The 21,043-nt window shown below is 44.6% G+C and overlaps 1 protein-coding gene across 1 annotated transcript in view; it reads left to right on the top strand.

Annotated features, from left to right (window-relative positions):
* The first annotated feature begins 20,143 nt into the window (after positions 1 to 20,143).
* The window catches only part of GADL1 (glutamate decarboxylase like 1), a 162,798-nt gene continuing 161,898 nt past the window's right edge, over positions 20,144 to 21,043 (top strand). Inside the window, exon 1 of the mRNA XM_032861030.1 lies at positions 20,144 to 20,224. Within this exon, the coding sequence (XP_032716921.1) occupies positions 20,188 to 20,224 (37 nt within the window). The 5' untranslated portion in view covers positions 20,144 to 20,187. The remainder of the gene's footprint in view (positions 20,225 to 21,043) is intronic.

Genomic DNA, 21,043 nt, shown 5'->3' with positions numbered 1-21,043 from the left:
CTGCCTCTTCAGTTAATACCGTGATGTTCTTGTCCTTCTTTGATAAATGTTTTATAGGGTACGAGCTAGTGCTGACTCTTCTGAAGCACAGCGTCATTATTTGATAACATTAAGGGGAGAACATAGTTCCTTTTACCTAAAGACTTTCAAAAAACTTACCATAGTTCATGAACCATTAGGGATAGAAGACAGATTCAGACGGATGGATAAACTCCTTGACACTTGGCCACCCAGGCTGAGCTTATATCCTTCTGAAAGGGAGTCTCTGAGAGCTTGCAGCTTGCCACAGGGATCACCCCACGATGAGAATACTGGGCAGGCGGTGCTGTTTTAGAATTTTCTCAATTGAACAGCAGACTATGATATGAGAGGAGGCATCCTGCATGGCTCTGCTGAAGAAATGAGTAGTTTGTAGGAATACCAAGTAGATGATGGGTAACTTACTGAACTTTCTAGAAGGACCATGAGAAGGTGGTCTCTCCCTCAGGTCTAATCCTTCCCCTCCTTCAATATATGTGCACTGTAAGGACCTATTTAGCCAGAGCGACTCCATCTTGGTTAAAAGCCATTTTGTTGTTTGTGCAGTAAAACTTAAACTGACCCTGCCCCCCGCCCCCAGAGAAACTTACTTAGAAGCAAGTCTGGGAAACCAGTAAAATATGGTCAGCTAGTTCCTAATAACAGAGCCCAGAATACAAGGCCAGGTTGGCCAGTTCTGGATAACAGAGCCCAGAATACAAGGATGAGTCGGGCCAGGTGGAGACATCCAATCAGTAAGAAACACACATACTTTTCCCCTAACCACCAAAGAATGTAAACCCCGCCATTTGGACGCCAACCTTGAGCACCAATTCTGACCAGAGTAATAGGTTAGTTCAAACAGCTACTATAGGGTAAATTGTAATTTAATTGGCCACCTGCGTGTGACCTAACATGACTACAATCTCATTGGCCACCTATGTGTGGCCAGACATTTGCTCTATAAAAGGTAGTCTGTAAGATGCGGAGGGGTTGCCCTCTTCGGAGACAGCCCTGACCGTCAGTCCTTCAATTCTTGAGCCTGTAAGCTGGGGGTGGTTGCTCTCTTCAGAGACGGCCCTGGCCGGTCAGTCTGACTTCTAATGCTTAGCATAGAATAGAGCTTTGCATAACTTTAACTTTGTTTCAGTCTCGTTCCCCTGGCCAATCAATCTGATTTCTAATACTTATCATAGAATAAAGCTTTAAATAACTTTCACTTTGTCTCAGTCTCGTTTTGTTTAATAATGGACCTAACATGCACATACACACACACACACACACACACACAAACTGGAAAACATTAACCATTGGCTAGTACAGGGTGGACTGGACAGAAGGTTGGCTGCACCCATTGGAGACCCCAGTGGCCTATTCACCTGAGGGCCTTCTAAATACAAACCACTCTTCTGGGTGATACTACCCACTATGAGTATTTTCCTTACTAAGAAAAAAGCAAGACTTTTTGTCTTGACAACCTGAGACCTATCTACCAAACGTAATCAGAGGGGTAGGTGGCAATCAGCCCCCAGAGCAGAACTTCTCCCCCTTGTACCCACCACCAAGCTTCAGCATTGCCATTTCATGGGTTTCATTTATCCACTGCCCATTTTTTTCCTGGGTTATTTTAAAGTAAATCCCATAGTCATATAATTTTCATCTGTAAATATATATGTATTACTAAAAGATAGGAACAATTTCTTTAGAAGTAACCAGAGGTAGTTATCATACAAAAAATTGATAATAGTGTATTTCTATCATCTAACACTGAGTCTATATTCAATTTTCCCAAATTGTTTCAAATATTTCTTTTCTTTTCTATTCTTTTCTTTTTTGTTGTTGTTTTGGAGGGTTTTCTTCTTTTTCTTTTTTTTTTTTTTTCTGTTTTGTTATCAAATGATTTTTTTCAAAATTGTTTCATTAAGGGGCGCCTGGGTGGCTCAGTGGGTTAAAGCCTCTGCCTTTGGCCCAGGTCATAGTCTCAGGGTCCTGGGATTGAGCCCCGCATGGGGCTCTCTGCTCAGCAGGGAGCCTGCTTCCTCCTCTCTCTGCCCGCCTCTATGCCTACTTGTTATCTCTGTCTGTCAAATAAATGAATAAAATCTTTAAAAAAAAAGTTTCATTCAGATCAAGATCCATACAAAACCACCCCTCTCCCTCCCTCTGTTCTACTGTTGGATTCCTCATGGATACAACATAGGGGGAAGCCAAAAGGGAGCAAGAGGAGATTGTTGATACTGTCCAAACAGGTCAGCCCCTGGCAGCAGAGAGCAGAGTGAAGAAAGATGGTGGAAGTCGATCTGCAGAAGAAAACAGGAAACCCGCCATGCCTCAGAACACAAAACCGGGCTGAATTTGCACAGGGGAGCTGCAGGGAGACAAAGTTTCTGCTACCTCAAGAAACCTTACCCACTTTTGTGGCTAGAAAGGAGAATGGAATGGGTGCTATTCGGTATTCTTAGCCACATGCAACAGAGGAGAAGGGAGGATATATCAGGCTTCAGTCAAAGCCTTTTTTTACTACTGTATTTCCTTAATACTAGGATTCCATCACTTGCAAAATGTGCTGTCAGTTTAACATCAGTCTCTCAAGTGCAAGAAGGAAGAAGAAAGGAAGGATGGGAGGAGGAAAAGAAGACGGAAAGAAGGATGGAAGAAAATCGCATATTGCATTTATTATAGCTATCAGTGGTACTTGGATATCCCCATTTCTGAGACATTAAAATAAAAAACAGATACACAAGACTGAGCATGGATTTCCAGGGCAGTAAAACTATTTGGTATGGTACTGTAATGGTGGATACTTAATGACGCAGTTGTCGAATAATCAAATAATGATACAGTGGTCAAAACCCAAAGAATGTATAACAAGAAGAGAGAATCTTCTTTTATGTACTTTAGTTGATGATAAGGTATCAATATTGGTTCATCCGTGGTAACAAATGTACCATACCAACACAAGATGTTACTAACAGGGACTACTGTGTGTGTGTGTGTGTGTGTGTGTGTGTGTGTGTGTGTGTGTTGAGAGGTGGAGGAGAAAAGATATAGGGGAACTCATTCTGCTCAAAATACTTTCTGTATTACTATAAACTTAAACTGCTCTAAAAAATAAAGTCAATTGATTTTTTTAAAGAAAGAAATGTGTGTTAGACTAAAGAAAATACAGTAATTATTACACCAATCTTAAAATGTATGGGTATGGTGGGTATGGTGGGAATAATCTTAAGCCAGGAAAATAGGCAAAGTTAACCAGAATGTGAATGTCTTTGCATTAAAGTTTTGATAAGCACGGATTTCATTCTATTTGTATAGCTTAATACAATTACAAAACACACCATCACCCAGTTCCACAAGGAAAAACAAAAACAGAGGCAGATACTTATTTTCTCTTTCAAGGCCTTACTTTTTCTTTAAAAATAATGATAGAAGAAATAATAATAGTTTGCTGTACTGGTGCATATCTAGTTGGCCTTAATATTAATCAGAACCTAAGGCAGGATCATAATTGGCTACAGTGCAGACAAACCGAGGGATATCCATGGTTGAGGGTCCTTCAGCCCTGGCAAGCTGCCAACAGATTATTCGGTTTGTTCTTTAGTCATCTGAGTTGGCAGCTCTCAGTGTCTCTCTGTGAATAGAATTCAATGAACAGAATGGATAAAATAATTTGACTGCAAGATGTAACAATTGGACAGCCAGTTAAAAAGCTAGCCTTACACAGAGGGGCCGTGGCACTCTGCTTTCATCTGCTCTGGTCTCCAAAGATGGCCCCCAATGAACCAGGCCTCCGTATGCAAACCCTGAAGTCATCCCCTCCCAGTGAATGTGGGCCAACCCTGTGATTCATTTCTGACTATAGAATGTAGCTGGGGTCATGTGGACTAGGAGGGCACTTGTTATGATGAGCACGGGGGATTGCCTGTAAGTGAAGAATCACTGAATTCTACTCCTGAAGCCAATATTGCCCTGTATGATAACTGAAGACAATTTAAATAAAAATATGAAAAAAAAAAAAAAAAGAATGTAGCAGAAGGTCAAAGTTTTGCAGCTTCCCCCTGGGACTCTTGAAATGTGTATTCTGAGGGAAGCCAGTCACCATCTAAGAAGTTCAATGCCCCTGAGACCTGACTTGAGGACTCCTTAGCGATACACTTCAGAGTAAGATGACCTTTGTCCCAATGCTGAGTGAAGAGACCTGTTTTTGTTATATTCTGGTTACCTGTTGATGCACAATGAACTACTCCAAAACTTAAAGATTTAAAACAATGTTTTTTGATGGTCCAGTCTGTTGGCCAGACTCAGAGGGGCAGTTCTTGCCTGGGGACTCTCACAGGGTCATAGTCAAATATGGACATCAAGGCTGGCATCATTGGAAGGCTCAACTGCACCAGATGTCCAAGATGGCTTCCTCCAGCACATGCCTCGCACCTCACCCCGCTGGCTGGAAGAAGGAGAGGCTGGCTGGGCATCTCTGTCTCCCCATGCTGCCTTTCTGGTGGCGAATGCGGGCATCTTCACAGTATAGATATATCAGGGGAGCTGAACTTGGACTGAGATGCCAAAAGCCGCAAGAGGAAGCTGCAAGACTTCTTTTGATGGAGCCTCGGGAGTCCTGTAGTACTGCTTCTGCCATACCCTAGAATCAGAAGGGGTCATCTTTGGAGGCCAGTGGCTACAAGAGCAAACAAATTTGAGTGCCACTGTTCTGCGGAAGTGTATATTTGTGGGTGAGTGCCCGACAATTCCCCAGGTTCCCTTTAAGTAGCAGGTTCAGATAATAATAAAAGCATGACTATTCCTGAGAGCTTACAGTGTGCCGGGCATTGACTGCCCTACCGCTTTCTCTCTCCCAGCGTCCTGTGAATTACTACATATTTATCTCCGTTTCGCAGGTGACGGAACAGCGTAGAAAATAATCTGTTTAAGAGCTCACCTTTAGTCAGGGGCGGCGTCCACAGCGTAGCCATTCTGACTTCTAGCCATCTAGATAACTGCATTAAATTCTAATAATTTCTAATGCTTTTGTCTATACTGCAGGAGAAGCCAAGAGAGCCTTGAGGCAGATGCAGTAAAGGAAGGGTAAAATCAGAAGATGTTGGAAATCACCACCAGAAAACAAAACTATTTCCATTGACTTCTCCTGAGGAGGGCACAGATCCTTCTCTGGGAGGACCCCTGCCTAACCTCCACTCCCCCACCTGATTCCTGTTTTACTCATCACTGTGCTTTTGGTCAGTGTTTCTTGTAAAGTTTTGCAGGCGAGGTAAACATAACACCAGGCAAGGTGGGAGCAAGGCAAGATTTATTAAAGGCATCTCCAGCGAAGTTTCAGTGCTCAGGAGAAGGGGAGCCAGGAAAGTCACGCCGGAGGAAGTGGGCACCCTCGGGCGAGGTTCCTCAACTCCGGAAAGGGGAGTGGGGGAAGTCGCACTGGGAGGGAGGCAGCAGGGGTCTTTTATCGGGCCAAGGCAAGGCATGGGCTCACATCCGTATTTGGTGATACGGCTCACATCCGTATGGGGTGAGGGCTCCTGATACTCCTGTTTCCTGCATAGGTATCGGGTTACCTATGGAGACATGACCTGGGCGTATACCCTTTTGGCGGGAGAGTCTAGGGTTAAGGAAGGGGGAGGGGGACTGGAAATGGCGGCCCTGGCTGTCATTTCTATTGTTCCTCCTGCATTCCCGGAACCACAGACCCAACAGTTCTCAAACCTGGCTTCACTTTACAATCACCTGGGGAGATGTGAAAAATCCTAATGGCCCAGCCTTAGCCCAGACCAATGAGATCACAGTGTCTGGGATAGAACTGAGCTATACGTATTTGATAATGCTCCCAATCTCACAGGAATCTAGTGTAGAGTCAAATAATATAAACACTGCTCTAGTTATCGAGAATAGTTGATATTTATTTCACCAAAAATACCAGGACTTTCAATGTTGCTGCCTTTTCCTTTTGCCACGCATTTTGCTTGGCAAAGGTCAGGTCATCTTTCAACACCCAGAGTGTCACTTCCTTTGCAAAGGAAATGGTCTACCTTCAGACAACCCTTCTTCAAAGAGGACAGACTACCCCTCTCACTGTATATCATACTTCTGTTGTAGCAGCACCTAAACGTACTATTTCTTTGGCTTACTTGCCTGACCCTCTTCTCCTACCACCCACCATCATAATCCTCTCCAGGGCATGAAACATATTTTACTCGATTCCCAGCACAGTGCCTGGAACATAGTAGGGCCATTACAAATGTCTACTGACTGAATAACGAGGAATGAATGGAATGATTGAATGGAAGAATGAACAAATGAGTGAATGAATGAAATTTAAAATTTAAAATCTGCTTGCAGTGGTTGATTTCAGGGCTGGGATTAAGGGCACAAACTTCCTTGCTGAGACTGTGTATAGACTATCAGAACTGCCCATATGTAAAGATCAGTACAACTGACAAAGCATTGCTTACCAGACAATGATGCACTCTAACCCAATAACTTACCCATAAGGATTTGGTTCAGAAAAGTTGGAGAGGACTGTTCTCAAACGCATGCAAGATATAAGTAGTAATGGGAATTTCAAAGCAGACAAGTTTATCAGTCAGCGTTCTGGCAAGAAACCAATGCCACATTCACACTGGAACAATTAAGAGTTTAACAAAGGGATTATGTCAATGGTGCCCCAGGCTTTGGGGAAACCAGTGAAGAATGATGTTCTATACTTGGGCTGGCAACATGGGGGCTCTTTGTCATCATCCCTTGACCTGCCTGAAGAGGCAAATGTGGGAGAGCTGTTCCTGGAACTTAAAGAGAACAACTGTTTGGAGAGGGCCACGTGTCAGGAGCCACCATGGGATATACAGGAGGAAACATAACTGGTTGCTGTAACTAACAGAAAGGGAGCATAAGACCTCATATGTCCCCTCTCTCTGACTTCCTGCTGAAGCCCCTCATTAGCTGAATCCAACTGGGCACTGGAGGGCAAGAAAGCCCAGTGCAGGTCCCTATGGTTCAGACTCCCAGGCGGTAGAGCTGCGTGGAGACAGGATATGGGAAGAGAATGGAAACTACCCAGCACAGGAAGATGTATCAATCCTTGGGGATGAGGCACTACTACTCTTGTAAGGGCCAATTTAGCCAGAGCAACTCCATCCTGGCCCTGCCCCTCCCCCTTCAGGGAACTTACCTAAAAACAAGTCCCGGAAACCAGTCCCAGGTAACAAAGCCCAAATACAAGGGTGGGTCAGGCCAGGTGGAGGCATTCGATCAGTGGGGGCACGTACTATTTCCTAGCTACCAAGGAGTATGGGCCCCGCCCTTTGGGTGCCTTTTGGGCGCCAATTCTGACCAAGGTGATAGGCTAGTTCAAATAGCTACTATAGGGCAAATTGTAATTCAGTTGGTCACTTATGTGTGACCTAGCAGGACTGTGCAGCTTTCTCTGTGTTACAATCTCATTGGTCACCTGTGCGTGGCCAGGCCCAACCACATGGCCTTTGCCCTTAAAAGCTAGACTGTAAGGCAGAGGGTCGTCACCTCTTTGCAAGAGACGTTCTGGCCGGTCAGTTTGATTCTTGATGCTTGGCGTGAAATAAAGCTTTGCTTGACCTTCGCTTTGTATCAGTCTCACTCCTTTGACCATGGACCCAACACCCTGTTGGCACACACCTCTTCCCCCGGCCTCTCTCCCCTGGCAAGTTGCTTGGGCCCAAAATACTTTCCCATTGTTAGTGGTATTACTAGGTCTTATTGGGGGACTTTTCAGGGGCACGGTCTTGTCTTGAACCTTTTATTTACTTCCTCTTAAACACATCCAAAATTGTTTGAGATTTTCTAAGGATTTTTACTATTCCCAGTCCAGAGGAGATAGAGAATAAACAGAAGGGGAAATCCCCAAGCTTCAAACTTATACTACAATAATGAAAAAACTAAGTGCTCTAAAGTCTGTAACGCATTCCAGATTTAGCCTCTTTATTTCTTTTCCTCAGTGGATGAGTCTTGGTCTGCCTCCGACCTTAAATTCCCTTAGACCAGCAATTTTTGGCAGGAAGGTGCTAGCCCCCTCCAACTTCTTTGCTTTCCAGAAAGTTCTAGGTCTATTATCTTTTTTGTGGCTTATAGCAAGGGTCACAAATGCAAATGAATATAAGGGCCTGAATTAGGAGTTTAAATAAATTGAGCTGAGTGGAGACTCTGACACTTACTATATGCCAGGCGCTAAGTGTTTTAAATTTATCAGCTTCTTCACTCATCACAATTCTATGAGACAAGCATAATTATTACCTCTGTTTTTTCAGAGGAAATTGAGACATGGAATAAATTTCCTGTATAAAGGGAGCAGTAGGTACTTGGCTCTTCACTGTAATCGGGCAGGAATACGGGTAATACGGGTCACGACCCTCTATCTTTTTAAGAGCTTGAAATCTGAGTTTAATGTGAACTCTCCTAATTAAGAAAAAACTGGCAATTATTTAGAAATTTTTTTAAAAATACTGTGCAGGCCAAAGAAAGTAACTCCACCGGTTAGCTAGGGCTTTGAACAGCCCCATTGCAACCTTAGGTCAATGATTCTACAAGCCTTTCAAGCAGCAAAGCTCAAATGTTTTAAGTCAAAAGTACAGAGAACCCTGATAAATTAGCACGAATCTGTGGGAAGAAAGGAAGTTGCCCATGGAGGTCACAGCTTGTCCTCAACAGAAGGCTCCAGGACTTGCCCCTCCCCCTAAACTTGCCATCCAGGAACTACTTGAAAGGCAGCTCTCACAGTTAACTAAAAGTCACCCAGGGAAAAAATAAATAAATAAATAAATAAACAAGTGAGTTTCATTTGCATTGCCTGCAGGAGGCCAGATACCTGGCTTCTCCCTTTCAATTACCCTTCTTTTACAAAGAGTTGCCTGGAGGAATCTAATTTCACCTCCAATCATTTTTCCATTACTTTTATTTAGGAAAATAAATAGCCATTCCTTGTGCTGAGTACTCGGAATGAAATTGTAGAAGCACTACCGGCTGGAAGAAAATGTTTAGTTTGCTGAGCCCATTTACATTTCTTACAGTTCCTGTTTTTCATAATGGTAGGGTTTGAAACCAACATACACACTAATGGCTGTGTTATAAATACATCAAAAAGGGGCTCCATGTCTCTGAAAGTTAGTCCCTGTGTATCTACTTGTATCTCTTTTCAAAGTGCTCCTCCCCACCCGAGAAAATATCAGCAGCAGCAGTTAAGGCAGACAAATGACTCATTCGGGTGTAAGTAGTTTGAGAGTCAAGGGTTTTTAAAAGCACAAGTTATTTTAAAAAATCTTCACAATCAGCTCTAATTGGCAGCCCCTTTTCTTCTCACTTGGCACCATTGTGAGGGTTTCAAGAGAACTCTTGGCCATCTTGACCCTGCCATATGTGGGCAGAGCAGGGAACAAGGCACAGCAGGTCTCTTGGGCTTAATCCTACAGAGCAATGATTCTGGAAGTGTCTTTTGTGGCCCCCTGCACCAGAATTACCTGGGAAGAGGAGGTACTCCTCTAAAATGCAGAGTTTGCACCCCCCCACCCCTACCCCAGACCAGTTCCATCAGAATCTCTAGAGTTTGAGTGGAAATTGGCACTGTGACAAGCTTCCCTAGGTGATCGGTTGGCAAACTGTAAACTGAGAGCTGTTACAACAGAGGCGTGGGATAAAAAACAATAAGCTCACATTTCATGTCCATTTCCTCTGTGCTGGGCACTGCTATCCTTGCCTTCCATAGGCTTGCTCCTCTGTGCCTCACCAATACCGTTGCGGAAGGTCATCGAAAAGACATGACTGCCAGTTAACCCATGAGCTGGACCCAAGCACTTGCAACTCCCCATCCCCTTCCCTGTCCTTGTAAGGTGGCTTTAGCTTGGCTTTCTGGCTCGCAGAGGCAAGGACACAGGACACAGCCTTGAGATGCTGATGTGGGGTTGAGAACACCTGTATGGCAAATATGACTGAACCCAGTGAAGGCCTGTATGTAAACTTTTAAGATTTGGTGGGCGGGTGTCAGGATCCACTGTCTTGCTGCTGCCCAAGGAAAACCTCGTGTTTAATTTCCCTTTGCTTATTAAACCTACCCCCTACCAATCTGGAATGGCCAGCCTCTCTTTATCACCTGGATCTAAGCGTGGGGGCCAGTTTCAGATTCTATCTAGGAAGCTCCCAAGAGGGTTGGGAACCAAGAAATAACCCCTTTGACATAGCTGCTCTCAATCTCATTTTCAGAAGAGGAAACTGAGGCATGGAGCGATTTCATAAATTTCCCAAGATAATATTGTTGGGTTCCCCAATAATGGGTCCCTGATCAAAGGAGCGAGACTGATACAAGGCGAAGGTCAAGCAAAGCTTTATTTCGCGCCAAGCATCAAGAATCAAACCAACCGTCGAACAGACTGGTTGGGGATGTGCCTCACAGAGAGGGTGACCTCTCTCTTCTTTACAGACCAGCTTTTAAGGGCAAAGACCATGTGGTTGGGCCTGGCCACACACAGGTGACCAATGAGATTGTAACACAGAGAAAGCTGCACAGTCCTGCTAGGTCACACATAAGTGACCAATTGAATTAGAGTTTACCCTATAGTAGATATTTGAATTAGCCTATCACCTTGGTCAGAATTGGTACCCAAAGGGCACCCAAAGGGAGGGGCCCACACTCCTTGGTATCTAGGGAGACAGTAGGCGGCTTTACTGATTGGAAGTCTCCACCTGACCCGACTCACCCCTGCATTCAGGCTGTGATCTCCACCTGACCTGACCCGCCCTTGTATTTGGGCTTTGTTACCTGGGACTGGTTTCCCGGACTTGCTTTTAAGTAAGTTCCCAGGAGGGGGGCAGTTTAACTGCATAAACAGCAAAATGGCTGTTCAACCGAGGTGGGGGCCGCTCTGGCTGAATAGGCCCTTAACAATATACATGCCTGATTAGCAGCACAGATGAGAACCAAACTCGAGCATGTTGGCTTCAGAGGCCACTCTTGCTTTTACTTTGGGGCTTTCTTCCATGGTTATCTGCCAGGGTGCTGGTTTAAAATACAGGCCCTGGGGCCCATGTCCCAAAGATTCAAATTTGTGGGGGTCCTCAGGGGAGCCCCATCAGCCTGCTGGGGCTTAACAAGTATCCTGGGGATCACTCCCCTGCTTCCTCTGGTCACACATTCACGTACTAGATTTATCACAAGAAGGTCCTCGAGACAGTTTCCCACCTAGACACAGGCCTCACTTGGGGCAGGACCCAGAACCCCTCCCTCACGTATGGTCAGCCTGCCTTCCACTAGATGTTTCCCTCTCCCTACAAATATGCTCAAGACATCCCCAGCCAGAAACGCTGGGCAAAGCTGAAAGGCAACCCCAGGCTACCTCATACCTCCAGCTGCCCTTCTTGGTTTTAACATCAAACGTTTGGAATTAATCATCCTCCTTTCTGGGCCGACCCTCAGTTCCCTTCCCAGCTCACGACCTCTGGCTTCCACCTCTGTGCCCTTGACTGGGGCTCTAACTAAGGTCTCAGGTGGCCTCTCTCGCATGGCCCCAGAGGGACATTTTCCAGAACGTCCTTTGCACAGTGTATCAGGGCTCCCTCCTTCCTGACACCCCCTTCCTGCTGGGCTGCCGTGGACCCATTCCCCAATTGTCTTTCTGCTATTCCTGGATCCTCTCATCTGCTCTTCACCTCCAGGGGCTCCCTGAAGTTCTGCCCTGGGGCGTTCTTTTCTCCTTCTTCGGGCAGTGTCGGCCTTTCATGTGGCTTCAGTAATCATCTATGAAATCCTTGTCTTGATATTTCTTTCTCATTCTCTTGCTCTTTGGAAGTCTTGTACTTTATTTTTAAGCATCTTTTGGATAAACCTATTTGAAGTCCCCATAGTTGTTACAGTCTCATCCCAAACAACTCATTTGTGTATCTTCCCCAAACAGGTTTTTAGCTCTGTATTTTTTTTTTTTAAGATTTTATTTATTTGACAGACAGAGATCACAAGTAGGCAGAGAGGCAGGCAGAGAGAGAGAGGAGGAAGCAGGTTCCCCGCTGAGCAGAGAGCCCGATGTGGGGCTCGATCCCAGGACCTTGAGATCATGACCTGAGCAGAAGGCAGAGGCTTTAACCCACTGAGCCACCCAGGTGCCCCTAGCTCTGTATTTTTACAAAAGTTTCTGTGAATACTTTCATCATCTACCCAGTTTCCCAAGTCAGAAATTTGATTCATTCTCAAGTCCCTCCCCTTCCCCCCATTTAATGCAAGTCTTGAACTTTCTAGAAAGTGCCTCTCTACTGCTGTAGTTCAGGTTGACAGATGACCTCAGAACTGGGCTCCTAGTCTATCTTTAACGTGTCACCAGATTTGACTCCCAAAGACACAAGGTTGATAACACATCTCTGTTGCATCCACATTCAACTGGAAGCTCAAGTCCAAACCCCTTGACTTGAAGCTATGGCTTCATGCCAGCCCCTTCTCTCCTTCCACTCCCACTCTGCTCCTGCCACCCTCCACTTCAGCGAGCCTCCATGGTCTTGATTTGCACAAACCGACTCCTCTAATGCCTTTTTTGATTTCTTCATTTGGTTAGACTTGGCCTTGTTTTCTAAACCCAGTTGAATGCTATCTTGTCTGTGAAGTCCCCATTCCTCCAAGCAGAGACCAAGTTCTTCACACTCCGGCTGCTCCAAGATTTGATTCCCCCAATGTGTCTGAATTACTTTCTCACACATCTGTCCTCATCCCTCAGCTGAGAGCATTGCAGGGAAAGACCACTGATTTGCTGGATCTGTCTCCGTAGCCTCAGAGCCTGCACACAGTGGATACTCACTAAGTGTTATTCTAACAGATGGCAATTGCTCCCTGGAATTCAGAGGGCAATCAATGTCACAGTTACTTATCTTCCTAAGCTCCATTAAGTTTGGCTCCAGTGCTCACTTGCCAGTGGAAGTCTTGTGCAGAGGAATTTTGAGCCTTATAGGACCAAGCCATTGATGATTGGCTGGGGTCCCACATGCTGGCTTGAGAGGGTCATCATTGCCCAGGCAGACTAGAGTCATGGCACTTGCAATGGAACAGTCAGGAAGATTAGGACCATGCAATCTGTACCATCTATAGAGGTGTCAATACTGCCAGATCCTTCTGAAGCCTGCCTGTCTCCAAGGTCCAGGACCTAGGCTAAGACCTAGTTACTACAACCATGTGAACCCCTGACCTGTCCTCACCTAGGGCTGAGGATTCCCTGGCCGGCCTCATCTTCTTCCGCCCTCAAGGGTCAAGTTCTCTATCCTCTTTGTTTCTCCAAAAATCGAGATCGATAGCTCAGTAGGCCTAACCCAGGCACTCACACCAAAGTGGGCCATATCAGGGGACAGCAGAAGAGGGCTGAGGATGGTGGCTGCTTTTCAGTTGCAGCTAATGGACAACATGAGGGAAGGTCACCCGGGATGGCCAAAGGGCTCTTTTGAATCTTTTGAGAGATGCTGGGAATGGGATTTTGAGGAAATAATGTGGTAGTTGAGTTTTTAAAACATCATTGTAGAAGCCAAATAAAACCTGTTTGTAGGCCAGATTCAGTTGATGTCTCGGCAGTTTTGACCTGTGACCCAGGCCTTTCCGTCATAAGAATTTTAGGATTTGTCTCTACGTTGGCCCTCCCCTGCTAGCAAATCTTCTTCTGCCCTGGGAAATACAAGAAAACTGCTTAATGCAGTTCAGAGAACTTCTGAAATCAAGTTGTAGAATCCAGTGCTGGCAGCTTCTCTCTTTCTGGCAATGGTGGGTACTTTATAGACTTTTCCATGGTGGGCCCCAGGAGCGAGCACATAAAAAATAAAGATGTCTAGTATCTTTGTAAGTTGCCTTGTTCTATTTGGTTATTATGGCAGGGAGAAGATGGGTAGCCCAAGGTTGTTCCCTTTCTTCTAAGGACGACTTTTATATTTGAACAGTGACCTTCTGTATTGGTATGTTTTAAGCTCTCCGTGAGGAAGAACCATTGTTTTTTTTTAAGATTTTATTTATTTATTTGACAGACAAAGATCACAAGTAGGCAGAGAGGCAGGCAGTGGGGGGGGAGGCAGGCCCCCCGCTGAGCAGAGAGCCCCACATGGGGCTTGATCCCAAGACCCTGAGATCATGACCTGAGCCAAAGGCAGAGGCTTCACCCACTGAGCCACCCAGGCACCCCCGGAAGAACCATTTTAAAAATCTGTCATGAAGTAATGGTAAAATATGATAATAACAAATTACTAGGATGAGTGAAGTAACAAGACATACACAATGCAAAGCTCCAATTTTATATTATTAGATACAATGGACATAGAATTAGTCTGTCAAATTGCAATAAAGCAGTGGTCCTCAACCAAGAGCATTTGTCTCATGGGGACATTTGTCAATGTCTGGAGATGTTTTGGCTCTCGAAACTGGGAGAAGGGTGCTATTGGCATGGAAAAGTAGATGTTAGCAATGCTGATAAACATCCCAGAATGTCCAGAACCGCCCACCCCAGTCACCAGGCCTAAGAAGTCAATAGTGCAACGGTGCCTGGTAGCTGGATCTGTGAGCGTCCGACTCTTGATCTCATGTCTTGATCTCAGGGTCGTGAGTTCAAGCTCCATGCTGGGGTCCATGCTGGATGTGGAGCCTACTTAAAAAATAGTCAATAGTACCAAGGTTGTTTCCATTATAGTTTCTAAATGACTCCCTCCTTTTCTGTCTTTACCTTTATGTGGACCAGTTATGAGCACTTCCCTGACTGGCACTGGTCTATAGATGATACTCCAGCATGTAGCATTGCCAATAGCTTTTCTGATCAAACCCAAAGCATAAGCCAATAGTGGGATTTCCAGAAAACTTAGTGTACTATCTAGGGGTTCGAATAGAGGATGGTTAAAAATAAATCTAAGACTGTAAATTCATCAACTTCCATTATGGTACTTTTCAGATAACATATCGTCCTGTCTGGGGACAGAAGCATAGTGAGGAAGAGTCTCTGTCTTTTTAGACGCTATTATGTCAGGTGTATCTGAACTTTTCTTGTTTAAGTCCTATGTACATGGGGAGACATAGAAGGGTATTTTTAACTTCCTTGAATTTTAAAAACTAAAAACAAAACACGAAAAAATCCCTTGAAAAGAGCTAGAGTGAATGACTGATTAGTAGTCAAATCATTATCAAGTGTCTTCATTGTTTGGAGCAGAAGAATCACATCCAATGTCAAATAGCTTTTAATTTCTCCGTGTCATCCTCCAAGACCTTCCCCGGACTCAGTGAGGCAGATGTTTCCTACAATGCCAAACCCAGGAAAAATAAAACATGGAAGTCATGCCACATGTTGCAAAAAGGAAGTGCTTTCGGAAGCGAGTTTAAATCTCAGCTCCATTGCTTACTATTGTAGCCTTAAACAAACAACTAATTTTAAGCACAGCTTGGCTCACTGGAGCACTGGAGTTGATATTTATCTCTTTTTTTTGCGATCCTGTATCCATCCCTCATTCCTATGTGTGTGTGTAGGAGGGGGGTCCTCTCGTTGAGTATGGTAATGGTTGGGGGCACTTTAGCACCTGGGGAAGCCAAAGAAAAGGAGATCAGTCTGTCTCCCTCATTAAATCTGGGCAGACCAATCAGGGGCACACATGTGATTGATAGGATTAAGCAATACAAAAATAAGACACTGTATTCTCTCAGGGTACCTGAAGTAGGGTCTGATGGTGGCAATGGGGCTTTCAGGGTGAGGGGACATCCTTAGCCAGACTTGTCCCTGCAAAAGGGTGCTCGCTGGGCTTGCTACTTATTGAACTTCCCAGACTGGCTTTGTTCTTGCTTGACTTCCAAATCTGATTTTCCAGCCTCCAGCTCAAGTCTGTGTACTCTTGGTATCCTCTTAATTAAGTGCTTATAAATTTTTTTTTGAAGATAGCTAGATGCCATTTAGGTTGCTTGAAAACAATAAATGTTAGATCCCTTGCTCATTTTTTTTTTCTCTCCCACCTCTCCATTTTTGTTTCTATGAATTACTGTATACTTTGTTTCTCTTGGCCTAGAATTCTTCTGTGAAGTATCTAAATCGGGTTCCTTCTCAAGTTTTTTGCACCAAAGTGTACAGTTTATAATCTAAATGTTTCCTGAGCTCTGCTTGAAATTTATAACATGAATGAATGTTCTTTTATATACAATACCCTCTTGACTCAAATTCTTCCTCTTTCCCCTCCCAAAATGCACACACAATTAGATCAGTCCAATTATTTTCTATTTATTTGTGGTTTTCTTGACTCTCTAACATAGCTACTTTCTCTCTCTCTTTTTTGGGGGTGGGTGGGTAGGTATTTACTTTGAGTCAGGCACTGTGTCAAATGTTTTTCTAAGTGTGCCAGAGATTGCAGCTGCCCACCCAATACCCCATTCTCTCCCTTTTCCTCAACAGCAGAACCTCTAACATGCCCAAGTTAACACACACACACACACACACACACACACACACCCCAGCTTCTTTGAAAAGGGCGTTTCTACTGCATTTTACATGGAAGTTTTTGGATAAAGCTTCCAAGAGAGTTATTTTAAGGGGCCTGACTCAGCTGCAAGGTGCTACTTTTGCCCTTTCCCCCTTCTTTCTCCTCTTTAAACATGAGTCAGTCCAGAGTTCTGGCAGCCATTTTGTGACCATAAGGAAGTCCCGAAACTGAAAGCCTATATTAAGGATAGTGGAGCAAAAAATGAGAAGGCTGCTGGATCACAGATGAAAACATGGAGCTGTGGTACCAACTGTAGACCATCTACCTCAACTATCTTAATGTTAAGTGAAGAGAAAAAAAAAACTAATTTATTTAAATTTCTGCTAATTTGGTCTTTGCTACTAGCAACTGAAAACACTCCTTTGCCAGTACATAGATAATCATGCAAAAAATCCTATAGAGCTTGTCCTTTTGTCCATGTTACAGGATGGGAAGTCTTAGGCTAGCTAGTTACGTAACTTGCCTGAGTTACTCATTCATTGGACAGATCTGGATTGACCCAGGATCACACGAATCAGTATTTGAAAGCAGCGTTGGTTTGAGAACAAAGGCTAGGTACCTAATCATTACATTTCACTGTCTCTGCGTTGAGCATGCCTGTAGAATTTTAGACCAGTGGAATTTGTAGACCTTTTTGGGTAGTTGTTACTGCTGGAAATTTTCTTGTTGGAATAGATCCTCAAGATGCTCTTTCTTCTCCTTCATGTCCTGTCCAGCTAAGGCATGTTTTTCACCTACCACTAAATTGGCTCAGTGACCAACTTTGTATGGAAGAGATATTTCTTGGGGCACCTAGATGGCTCAGTGGGTTAAGCCTCTGCCTTTGGCTCAGGTCACGATCCTGGGGTCCTGGGATCCAGCCCTGCATCAGGCTCTCTGCTCAGCAGGGAGCCTGCTTCCCCCTTATCTCTCTGCCTGCCTCTCTGCCTACTTGTGACATCTCTCTGTCAAATAAATAAATAAAAATCTTTAAAAAAAAGATATTTCTTTTTCTGTTCTCTGAATGTAAATTTCTAATTCCTTAGAGATTTCCTAGAGGAATCAGCTGTTGAGATGAAATCAACTTCCAGTAAAGTTTGTGTGTGACATAGCAAGGGCTCAGTAAAAGTTAAATGGATTTATGAATTAAGGAATGCTGTCCTCACTGTGCTTCTCCCTGGGAAACTGATTCCCAAGCTCTTTCTTATGAGCTGTGTGTGTGTGTGTGTGTGTGTGTGTGTGTGTGTGTTTTAAGAGCCACTTATTGTGGAGAAGTAGAAGCTTCTTTGTGAGGAATCCTGACTGCCTAAGCGCAGTCTGGTTCCTACAATAACAACTGACCTGTCTTAGTACTCTCTAAGGACCCACTTTTTTTCTGAAAGGTTTTGGTGAAAAGCGCTTATTACAGATTGTGGAAAGAGTTTTGCTAACTAATGCAATCCGGAGTAAAAATTGGGGAGGGGCTCTGTAATCATAGAAGCTACATTCCAGTCACAGTTCTAGAATTCCTCACCTCTGTATTTGCCAGCAAGTTATTCCACTTGTCCATCCATAAAAAGGGCACAATAATAATTCCTGTTCTTATCAGGATTATAGGAAGGAATGTATGAAAAGCATTTAGCAGAGTGCCTAGTTCACAGTGCATGTTTAAACATGATAGCAACTATTACTAGTGAAAATACTTACTTCTGGTTGGAAACATTTCCTAATCCTTCAAGTAGAATTAGCCATCTCCTTGGCAGTGGCTCCTTGATGCCCCATATCTTTCAAAGAACATAAAATATCTAAGAAAGTTTAGCTGGTTCTAAGCCTGTCTTACCCACACTAAAGTATTCTGACTGAGGGCAGGAATTTTCCTGAAATTACTAGTAACAGGAATAGGGAGAAGTGCTCAGTGACTGAAGAATAAAAGAACAAAAGAATATGATAATATAACAGTATAACATTGAATACTGACATAACATTGAATATGACACTATAACAAATACACTTATAACATGTATTCTTGTTATAAGAATACATGTGAGAGTTGAGATTACCAGGTAAGCTCATAGAGCAATTTCTGGTTTTCAATCTAAGAAATTCTGAATGTTATATTCCCTGGTGGGAGCAGGGGAGAGGAGAGTATGGGAGGGCTCCCTGGTCCAGGTGCGAAAATGGACATTTCTGCAATCCACTGTGGCCCAGTTGGTCCTGGTTTGTCTCTCACAGAGAGATACATAATTTAGCAGTGGTAGACACTGGTCACTGTTCCAAGCTGGAATAGAGAGGGTTCACTTATATACAACGCTAAAAGCAAAAAGAAAAACTTGCTGGAGTGTATACTTCTTTCAGTATTTTTTAAATTGAGTTACCAAAGGTTAACTTCTGAAGTTCTCATTTATGTTGTCATCACTAGATTTCAGTCCTTTATCTGCTGAAAACGGATACAAGAGAGTAAATGGGGGGGAAGGGGTCTCAGAGACTTCATAAAACTTGTCTGCAGGGTCTTAACTTTACTATTTAATAACCCTAGTTGTAGGTATATTAGGAATAATCAATTCTTACCTGAGAGCAAAGGTTTGCCATGTCTTCACTGATAGGGACGTAAACTATGTTAGGAAAGGAGGAAGAGTTAGAAGTATGCTAGGAAAGCAGAGGAAAGAATTCATCTGCTAAGGAGACATACCAGACTCTGTGTAAAAATAAAGCAGGAATTTTTTTTTTAAGCCTGTTGAAAGATCTAGATTATAAATGCAGTTCCTTAATGTAGTTGTCATAAATGTGCTTTGAAATGGCATTAACTGATTGCTCCTATCATATCAACAGCCTAAGTTAGAGCTCCCAAGGGAATTTAACTTTAAACATAAAGCTTGTTAGAGTAACGACAAAAAAAAAAAAACAGCATTTGCTGATTAAATTTAAATTTACAATAGGAACATGGCCGCAACCCAACTTTCATGCGCTTGCTGGAAGAAATACGGCGTTGAGAACGTTTTAGTCTATTGGGCCTTTCTAATTCACCACCTCCTTTTGCTCACTAGCCCCCTGCCTTTCCCTTCTCCAACTTGGAATTTTGCAGAAGCAAGAGGCTGAAATCGGATAGGGGAAAAGGGATTCGCCTGCAGAACTCTGAAATGTCAGGGCGGCTCTGAATGAATGGGTAGTGGATCTTGCTCGCGGCAGCTGCCCCAAAATAGGTTCCCTGAGCTGATGGCCTGGAGCAGGCATCATATTTAGCTGAGGGCTTCTGGGGCCAGATCGGACGCTGCGAGATAGTTGCTCCAAAACGCTGGACTCTGGGGAAAGTCACCGGCCGAGGCTCATTCACGGGCCTTGCCTGGGAGAGCAGCTGGGGGTTGTTCTCTGCCTCCTCCTACCCAGTTAAATCACCTACGCTCCTACACACTGTTTCCCACTCCTTCCCAGCAAGGTCAAAGGAACCCTGGCCATGGGTCAAGTCGATGGCATGCAGCCAGCCGCACACCAAGTATTAATAGAGAGCCTTGGGCTGCAGGGGACCGGCGCTAGAGCCTCGGGTTGCAAAGAGAAAGGAGCGCCAGGCTTGTGTCCTTGTCTCTCCCTCTGCAGTGGCGCGCGCCCAGCTCCTGCCGGGCGCACCTGCGGGGCCCCAAGGGGGGCGCTGCCTCTGCGACTGCAGCCGCCGCCTAGACTGAGCTAGCAGCGCGGGGGACAGCCTGGAGTCGGGGAGCAGCGATGAGCAGCCACCCGGACCGCGAGTGCCCGCTGGACGGTAAAGACTGGCCTCCGCGCGGCTGCGAGTTTAGCCCTTAATCTCTCCCCACGCGGGTTTTTATCTCGAGGATGCTGGTGGACCTAGAGGGAAACGAGGAGGAGGGTTATTTGTCTGTAAGGCGGCTGGAGTGGGTAGGAAGTCCCCACCTTCATGGATTTTTTGCATCCCTTTCTGCACCTTTAGGGGTTATTTTTAGAATTAAACAAGTTAACTTTTATAAAGCGCGAAGAACCGCGCTTGCAGCGCAATGGATATTGTGCAGGGCTGTTCATTGAAACGCAGGTCGGGGTTTCACTGCTTGGCGCGCTGCTGCGGGTGTCCTTAGACCCGGTAAAAGTGCCTTCCCTGAAAGAAAGCTGATTTTGCTTCGGCTTTGGGACAAGCAGAGCACCACCCCTCCCACCTCCACCCTGCTACATAGAGAGAGTGATGCCCTGAAGTGCTTCGGATGGGAGCCTGAAGGGGGCGGGGGACTGGATGTTCGTTGTTTAAGGAAAGTGTTGTGCAGCAGAATTCCCCAAACTGACTTTATAACGCGGATGTCATTTAGTTCTCCTGTAATGGCATGGTTCCCTGCTTTAGCGAGGGAGGGGTCTGAGATTGCTTTGAACGCGTGATGAAATACTCTGAACTCTGCTCCCGGGAAAACTCAGCCATAACGTTTGGATGTTTGCTGATGATATCAGTGTAGACCCCTTACCCGCCCTTGTCTATCCCCGCTGGGGAAGAGCCCCTCCTTCGAAAGGTCATGACTACAGCTATTTAGGCATTTTCACTAACTACTTAGTTGTTGACCTTTTAGGAGGAGCGCTCCTC

This window comes from Lontra canadensis, unplaced genomic scaffold (assembly GCF_010015895.1).
Source record: "Lontra canadensis isolate GAN:19392208 unplaced genomic scaffold, GSC_riverotter_1.0 scaffold20, whole genome shotgun sequence".
Taxonomy (NCBI): Eukaryota; Metazoa; Chordata; class Mammalia; order Carnivora; family Mustelidae; genus Lontra; species Lontra canadensis.
Note: the sequence above shows the minus strand (reverse complement) of the source record. Positions and strands in the feature narration are given on the sequence as shown.